We start from the raw sequence: 9327 nt of genomic DNA, 5'->3' as shown, positions 1-9327 counted from the left end.
CCAATGATTGAGGACCCATTGCATAGAGCTTCATAAATGTCAAAGCTCAAGAAAGAGTCCCAAACTGGGGAACTTTGCATGAATGGGATATCTACTTCCCACTGTTTTCCCTTGTTGGATTGGGATTGTTCAAAACTAAGACCTCCATTTGAGATGAGTTTATGGACTCACTGTTAAGATGTGATAGTATAAAGTGATTCTAGTTAATGATAATAATAATAATAAATAATAATTTAAATATTCTTGATTTAACTAAACATATAATTTCTTATATATTTGATCCTAAGTAATTAGAATTTATTATTTTACTATTGTTATCAATAATATATATATATATATGTATATTCAGTATAAGAAAAATTATTAAAGCCTTATGATTGTATTTTTTTTAATATTTGGGGCAGGTATTAATAACTAAAAATATAACAATTATAAAAAACATATAAATCAATAGAAGTATTCTGTTAAAGCACTTACTAAGTTAAAGTTTCTAATTCTCAGAGAAAACAGCAAAAGCTCACAGAGCCTTTATTCTTGCCCAGTCATTTAGACTGATCTCTATATGCTCGAGGCAGAGAAAGAGACATATCGTGTACAAGTTCAGATTTCGAGGTCAATATAGTGTACATGAGGCCCAACTGAAGCCTAATATAATAATAGCTCAATTTTCCCCAAAAGCTTCAACAATTAGAGGAAATAAGGTTCGAGACTTTAGCTTAATTATATCTGCATTTCTAATCTATTTTTAATCTTCATAAGAGATCTCCAGAACAGGTGCAGAAGTCATGCTTCCATTGGATTGCTTAGCTTAAATTTGAATATTTTATGAGTCTTCCATTAACACCGAGATCGAGATTAGGTTAGGAGTGTTCAAATCGAGCTCATATTACTTATGAAATTATGATATTGAAATTGATATGAACCAGTTAATGGTCTTAACAATGAACACCATTAAGCTAACATTTTTTTAAAATTAAAATCGATTCAATCTAGTTCCATCGAACTAATTAACTAAATCAAAGAAGAGTAAAATCATTTATATCATTTAAAATTCTTATGCTATAGATGAACTAATCCATAATTTGATTTAGTTTTTGTATTTGATTGGGACACCCCCAACAAAGATAGTTTTTTTCTAAAATACTGGAATTAACTGTGGTTATTATTTAATGAGATGATATTAGTTTCAATCATAATTATTGAGAGTCTTAGGGATCCTCTTATCTAAATTCAATAACTATGAATCTTTACATATTTTAATCATGGAGTGAGAACATTTTGTTAGGTTTTTGTGGTCATTTTATAATTAGATAAGATCTTATCGTAAACCCTCTACTCTCGTCTATAAAAGAACAGAACCTCTAGGGGTTGAAATAGCGTTAGCACGTTAGCATGTATACACGTACAGACACACCTCTCCATTAAGTTTTTCTCCTCAACTCTCTCCCCTAAAATCCATCAAAATCCATCAATCTTAGTAGGATCTACTCCTTTCAATCTTAACATATAAGTTATTTTCGTATTTCAGATATAACATAATTACATATTTTTATGCTTACACATATCTCCAAATAACATGAAAAATAGGATTCTAATTCCTTCCTCATATCTCGACAATCCATTAATAGCACCACTGTTTCTTGTCTTCTAATATTTTTATGAGTCGCTGAGGATACAGTATGTCCAAAGACTTACGGGCACTGTGCAGTGCAGCGCCAGAGACCTCTGCAAGATGACTGACTGCCCATTAGGTGGATGGATCATTGCGCATCACCTGCAGCAGTGAGGAAATGATGTTGAGTGTCTTTTGCACTGTGGATGGGTATAAACAATTGCAGATCTACCAGCAGTGTGTTGTGTTATTTACTATGCACTTCCATGCGTTCATGGTTTCTGAGGAAGTCAAATTGATGTGGGAATTTTCATCTGTCTTTATTTCGCAGACTCCATGCATGATAAACATGCTTTTTTGGATGAGACAAAAAGGACAACATCAGATGACATTCTCTTCCGCAGGATTTAGATTTCATTGAGTTTTTAGATGAATTCACAGTGGCCAATAATTAATTCACATGTAGTAATGGCTTTCAGAAATATTTTGGATAATTAGCTGCTTGTGTTAACATGTCAAGGTGACTGAGAATGGGGTTGATTGCCATGAGCACAGCTTTTCACAGAGACAAGTCCTTGTTTTCATGCTTATTTATTTTGAATCACCTGATGCTCTCACTAGGGAGCAACTGCAGTTAAATAATACTACAAATATGAGTGATCCATTAGTGTACCATCAATTTTTCTAAGGAGAAGACACCTCTCTCTTTCTCTCTCTTTCACTCTCATGCAGCTGACAGTGCCAGGACTCTCCACATGCTGCAGGACTATGTGTTATCAAATAGAGATTGATTGTAGTAGCTTTGAATTGGGATCAAATAGGACCAGGTTTAAACTGTTACCAGGATACGACTCTCCAGAGATTCCCCAAATCTCTTTCATTTTAGTTTCAATGAGAACTATTAAACTACTTTCTTGGAAATGAGAGGAGTAGATCTGTCTGATATCTATATATATATATATATTTTTGGAACTGTTTATAAGTAAATCCCACTTGAGATATCTTTGTTGTTTTTGTTCATTTAAGTGGGAATGGATCCATAGAGGAGAAGTAACCTTTTCTTTAAGAAGTTTTCCTAGAAAAATTTCTGCTAAATACAAAAACAGAGCTTTTTACTAAAATATTTAGAACAGTTTTCATGAAAAAAAAAGGAGAGGTTTTCTCTTTAAAAAAGGGAGAAAAAAAGAAGAAGAGTATTTTCCATGGAAACTGCTTTCCTTGCAGATTCTTCTCCTTGGAATCAAACATACACAAGGGATAAAGAGAGGAATCCAGAGAGACATGAAACATGTAGATCAGAACATGAATCCAGAGATGCTCTCACTTTCAGTGCATCATTCGGTGTCTACTTGAGCAAGAAGACAGACCATGAGAAAGTTCTCCTGCAATCCAAAAGCACTAGAAGAGTCATCAGATACGAAACACGTCAACCAGGAAACCAGCAACTAGCCTAGCTTGGGAAGGGAAGAGAAAGAAGCTGCCTGTGCTGGGAACCCTTCCATGGAATGCATCTTGCCCGAGTGAGCATTTCACCTGCAACCCCACACGCCATCATGGCACACGAGGCTCTGGATGGAATACTCACTTGAGCAAAAGGCCTTCCTATGGGAGGTTTTACTCAGACTTCCTCTACTCCTCCACCTTCTTTCTGCTGATGAAGGATGCTGCTGTCCTTCTTATAGAGCCCGAGCTTGGGCTTCATCTGCCTCTTCCTGGCCTTCTTTTAGGTGCGCCTTACTTGGATGGAATACTGAGAGATGGCATGCGTGTATTCTTCTGCTTTGATGGTTTGTTGGAGCCTCTTATGGCTGTCAGATGGCATGTGACGATGACATTATCCACGATCTTGAGCTTAATATCTCTTAATCTTTCATCACCTTTGTCAGTTTATTTATGTTCTTCTATCCACCCCTTAGCAGAACACGTCAAAGTTCAAAGACAGCACCTGGAGACGTGTTCTTGGAACCTGAACAGAGCCAGCCTCTGAGAGTGCACACCGGAGAAGAGAAATGAAATCATGTGGAGTCTCACCTACCGGTTCTTCCCACCGGGACATTTCTTCCGGTTCTGCTGTCGCCTCTTGAATAGAACCAGGAAAGTCATGGAGCACCACAGAGACATGCCATTCGTTGAGTGGCATTTCACCGACCCGGACCGACGGATACATACTTACTATATTTTGATCTTTATATTTAAAAAAATATTTATATAGTTATAATTATAAAAATAAAATATCTAATTTTATTTACTATAATATCATTGATTTTACTAACAGAAATATAAAAATAAAAAAAAATGACGAATGACAACGTCGAAAGTCATGAGTGACTATTATAAATGAGAAGAGCGATAGCAAGAAGTGAGAGTCGCTCTACATCAGTTGTGTCGAATGGTTCTTTCATCGTTCTTCGTTGATGTCTACTTAGTTGCTAAGCATTGAAAGGATCGTTGATGTAAATACTAAGCGACTCTCATCTTTCGTTGTCGCTCTCATTATCCATAACAACTACTCGCGATCCCTAACGATGTCGTCATCTGTCACCATTAATTAAAATATTAAATTTTTTATATTTTTATATTTTTATTGATAAAATTAATAATAAATAAATTTAGATATTTTATTTTTATAACTACAAGGATGATAATATAATTTTTTAAAATATAAAAACCCTAAAGATAATTAATCCGTACGCACAAAGAAGAAAGGAGAGAAGAATCCGAACAAACGATAAGGCAGGCACATAACAACGTCATTGTAGACATGATTTCCAAGAGATATTTCTTGTCCTGCACACAAGCACGTTGCTCATGTGGTCAATATTAAATGCCCGGTTCCCTTCTCTGTGGCTACAGAACAGCCCAAGAAACATTGATCTAACTAATAAGACATGCGTGTTCCAAATAATATCTATCTCAACCCAACCTCCAAGTAAATAATTGGAATAGTTTATAAGATAAGACCTTGATGGATTTACTAGCTTAATCCTAGCTTTATATATATATATATATAATAGATTTTAATCGTATTTATTATTATTATTATTAATGATGGGTCTCTTTCTTGATCATCAAATTTAGGTCGTTCGTCCGTATTGGTTCGAGGGTGGGGGTTCAAACCGTAAGGCGTTCATTTACTTTTCATCTCTCCCGTTGGCCGTCGCAAGCCCTCGCCTCCGCCTTACGGGTCAGCACGGTCTGAGGAGAGATGACCGCGCCTCCGGAGCAGCGACAGAAGCCGGACCCCAGCGCCGCTACCAAGGGCTTCTTCCGCCATCTCGGCCTCTTCGAGATGCTCCCCGAATCCGCCGACAAGAAGGATTTCTTCTCCGACCTCATCCGCAGCATCCTCAAGGTCGACCGCGTCGAGCCCGGCCGCGTCACCTGCACCCTCACCGTCCGCTCTGTCGTCACCGTTGAAACCCGCCCCTTCCCCTCTCGTTTCTCCTCCGTTTCGCTCGTCAGTTGATTATCTTTTCCTTCTTATGTTGCGTGTAGAATCCATACAACACGTTGCATGGAGGTGCGGTGGCGGCCGTGGCAGAGATGGTGTCCCTGGCTTGTGCGAAGACGGCGGCCGGCGACAAGGACTTCTTTCTCGGGGAGTCGAGCACTGCTTACCTCTCCGCTGCAAGGCTAAATGTGAGAAACCAAGCCCATCAAGGGTCTTCTTTGTCAGATTCCGCTTGTTGGTCTTTTGTTCTGATAACCGTCTTCGTTCAAATATTCTACTTGATCGGAAATTAGTGCGTTTGATTTGATGTTTTTGTTTAGTCTCAGTACAAAATTTTCACAGTAGTAGCATTATTCGAGCAATAAGAATAAGTTGAGATTAGAAGAAATCTTTGCCCTAATGGTTCTTATGTTCCTTGTACAAGAATGTTTGGATATGAACTATGATTTTATAAGAAAGTCTAGTCTTATAAAAATGAAAAAAAGGCAATATTGAATTAACATATCCCTTTGAAATTAGTGGATTTTTTTTTTATTTACCCCTATGAAATATGAAATATTCCTTGTATTCTGATTTCTACATAAGAAGAGAACAAACGTGCTCTAAAGGCAATCTGTAGGACTTCTTTAACAAAACCATTTGATTCTTCTTCTATCCTTATTCAATTTCTAAAACTTCTTGCAAAATGACTTTTCTAAATGGTATTTGTCTTATAGAGTACCTATGTTCTAGCATAGTCAACAAACTTTTACGTTCTTTAGTATTGCAAATAATTGGCTGTTGCACCAGTTGTATCTCTTTAGAGGTGTGATTTTACACAAAGTCTCCTTTTACCTCATAAGGATTATCAAAAAGGCACTCTTTACCCTTTTTCTTGTTTGTGGTGACTGAGCAATAGTAATTAATGCAACCAGAGTTGCCTAGCAGACATTTTTAGATGGGGTTTATGACACTGTTTCATGTTTCTGTCAGGATCATGTCTCCATTTTCTGTCATCTCAAATTCACTGATCCATATATGTTGTGCACTCTTTTTATGTCCTACGTTTTTTCTTTCCATTTACATCATATGAATTTGACATGAATTCATATTTTAAAAATAAGTCAAAATCATCTGATCCATATAGATTACATTTTGTGTTTCCCTTGCTTATTATGAGCACTCTGTTATTATGATAACTTGCTATTACCTTACACACATCTCAAAGAAATCTGTGATATCTCTTTCGAACTGAGGAGAGGATGTGATATGTTATGTGACACATCTCTAAGGTACCTAAGAGCTTTATTTGGATTATGATCTCATCGAGACAAATTATTACAATATCCTTTAAAAATTAGTTGGGATATTTTAATCTCATTGGATAAGAAAAGTGTATGATGCTCTCTGAGTTGTGGCCTTCTTTTACTTCCTGTGATTATACTGCTGTCCTATGATCCTTATATGGTGCTTTGTTAGCTTTGTTTGATGGATTTTTGATGATAAATCATCAGTTATATGAATTACTTTATATATGTTTTTCTATTTGTTATTATTTCCTAATTAATTTCTGGTCAACTAAACTTTGTAATTCTTTTTAAATATATTTATACTTGTTGTTGTCTTCTTGAAAGCATATATTCATTGAACATTTGTGACTTGCTGACCACCATGTTGAAAAGGTATACTTGGACACTCTTTTTTAGGTGCCACATGAAAAGCATCAGAAGAGTCCCCTGCTTTTTCGTTGACTTGGCAATCTATTCTAAAGTTGTATAAGATTTTGGGTGATGAGGAGTAGTACATAGCTTGCAGACTTGTAATCTGGAGTTAGAATAAAGAAAATTTAGAAGATCTAGGAATTTGATTGGTTTCTTTGCCATACGTGCATGCTTGCAGTCATTACTACTTAAATGGTTAATGTAATTCTTTGTTGCTCAAATGGCATCACTATTAGTAGCTAAATTGGAGGAAGCTGATCTTTATATGTATTCATCTCTTCCCCATTAGAAGTCTGGCATGATTTTCTGGTATGTTAATTTATGTCAAAAAGGCTAGCTTACAATAAAGTACCAGTTATGGGCTTCAAATTAGATGGTGATGTACTACCTATTTTCTTCTTTTGTTAGTTGCTGAGGCTAAATTAAATTGTGGTTGCTCCATTCACACTGTAAGGCTTCTTGAGCTTTTAGACACTTCCATTGCATATGATCAATAGCCCACTTGAGTCGTTGCAAATGGCATAAAATTACCTTTCCAAGCTCCTAAGCTAACATGCATGGGACAGGAGTTATTTCTTCCATGGATTGCCATACTAGTGGCAGACATGTTGATCTGTAGTCAAACTGGTATGAACGGTATACTGACTGCATCACCTGCATCTGCTGAAAGAAACAGGTGAAAAATTAATATGAGTTAGGTTTTGGTTTAGGTTTTACCTTCTTCTGCTCTCTTAGGGCCCTTCATCTTCCTCCTCTGGAATCACTTGTTGAAGCAGATCAATGTAGAACCTCCATTTAACAAAATGTTCAAAACCGGCAGGTTGGCTGGTTGAAACATTATGTACTGCATGGTATGTACTGATCACATCAGGTAGCACATGAATGATCTCATATAGACCAAAGATGGGGTATCCTTGAGGTAGGGTCACACCGGAGACAAATGAGACTTTTGGGCCAATTCTAATGAGAGAATCGGACATTAGAGAGGTAGAATGTGACTTGCGATTGGAAGTTTATACAAATTATTATCAGATGCCTACTAATCAGCATCCTGATGGAATATGCAACTGATGGTTTGAATCCAAAGTTTTATTTGCTTTAAAATTCATCTCATCTACTCTTGTCATGGTTGGTTTAGTTGACCTGAATCGTATTAAAAAGAAAAAAACCTTGGTTTATCTCTAACTTACGTTATGGATGACTATTCGCAGGAAGATGTGGAAGTCAATGCATCCATATTGAGGCAGGGTAGAAACGTGGTAGTAACATCAGTAGATTTCAGAACAAAGAAAACTGGGAAGCTTTTATTTACATCTCGCTCTACCTTTTACATTATGCCAGTGTCAAGTCTTTAAACTCTATTTTATGAAACTTTATGTATTATAATAAGTTAATATGTGAATAAGGAACAGCAACCAACGAGGTGGTATATTTGCATTGCTCCTCTATTTATGTAAATGGCGATCTTATGTTGATTGTATAATAACAAAAATTTTCTTTTATGTCAATCCTACTCAATGTTGGCTATTCAATTCTTTGCAATTTTTTCCCATCAAATATCTTAATATCTTTGTGTAACAGTCTTTCTTTACATCATGACAGTTAATTATGATGAGACTGCTAGAGGTGCCCCTTGCCAAATTATAAGCACAGGTAAATAAATACTGTTCTTAGGTAGAAACATCAGCTGCAATATACTTCTTTCCTGGTTACTTTATTTCATGATTCCTATCTCCTACCTGTCCTGCTACTACATCTGATGTGAATTGACATAAATAATGTAATTTAGCTTTTCCAATTTGATTCATCCTCTTATATTCTTCTTCACACCTGTGACAAATTAATTCTAACTGCATATTTATTTCTCGTTAATTGATTTTTTTATATATATAATCTTTGCAATTGACATATCAAGGTCTTCTTTACCATATTTCATTCATCTGTTCTTCATGTTTCCTACCAAGAAAGTGGTTCTTGTAGGAAGTCTGGTTTTTATTCCTAGTTAAGCACTGATACTACTCCCGAACATTTTGTCTTTCATCTCATTCGTGAACCTTTGTCATCTTACGTAGTTCAAACAGAGAGATAGAATTAGCATAGTGGTATTAAATCTCAAAGATCTATATTCTTGATAGTATCAGCATTTGGTGATGGTTAGTCGCAGTGACAAAAAAAGTAATTGGACTGAACCATGATACTGCAGCATTTGTGTAAGAACTAAGAAGTGCCAACTGATCTCTGTTAACACATCCGGGTTGGTTAATGCATGGTTACTTCACAAAACCAAAAACAAAACGTTCTCAAGAAGCCAATCGAGAGTGCCTAACATCAATAAAATTGTTGCACTATAACGCCTGATGGGCCTCATATGGATGATTTCATGTAACCATCTCAGTGAGCTAACTTTTTCTCAACGATTATCCTAGTTCATCCAGTTGTATGTTTGAATCTATCTGAAAGTTATATCATTTTCGTTCTTGAATCATTTGAATTTTCACTAATTTAAGCATCAAGGTATCTTTGTCGATTACCTCTCTAACATTTTTTTTATGACTTCTTGCTGA

General features: G+C 36.1%; 1 protein-coding gene across 1 annotated transcript; it reads left to right on the top strand.

The window, feature by feature from the left end:
• The first annotated feature begins 4696 nt into the window (after positions 1-4696).
• Positions 4697-8295, top strand: LOC135655959 (uncharacterized). Its single transcript, XM_065175792.1, has 3 exons — positions 4697-5024; positions 5108-5251; positions 7975-8295. Exons 1-3 carry the CDS (start codon positions 4818-4820, stop codon positions 8116-8118), a joined length of 495 nt encoding a protein of 164 aa, XP_065031864.1. The 5' UTR covers positions 4697-4817; the 3' UTR covers positions 8119-8295.
• Positions 8296-9327: the final 1032 nt, after the last annotated feature.

This window comes from Musa acuminata, chromosome BXJ1-4 (genome assembly GCF_036884655.1).
Source record: "Musa acuminata AAA Group cultivar baxijiao chromosome BXJ1-4, Cavendish_Baxijiao_AAA, whole genome shotgun sequence".
Lineage (NCBI taxonomy): Eukaryota > Viridiplantae > Streptophyta > Magnoliopsida > Zingiberales > Musaceae > Musa > Musa acuminata.
The sequence above is the reverse complement of the archived record's forward strand: the minus strand, read 5'-3'. Positions and strand labels throughout refer to the sequence as shown.

What these genes read in the sequence shown, in the direction of transcription:
- LOC135655959 (XM_065175792.1), top strand. Translation starts at nt 4,818, where the DNA reads ATGACCGCGCCTCCGGAGCAGCGACAGAAGCCGGACCCCAGCGCCGCT. An exon ending in CCGTCCGCTCTGTCGTCACC is followed by an intron (nt 5,025 to 5,107) that starts GTTGAAACCCGC and finishes TGTTGCGTGTAG; the next exon opens with AATCCATACAACACGTTGCA. An exon ending in TCTCCGCTGCAAGGCTAAAT is followed by an intron (nt 5,252 to 7,974) that starts GTGAGAAACCAA and finishes GACTATTCGCAG; the next exon opens with GAAGATGTGGAAGTCAATGC.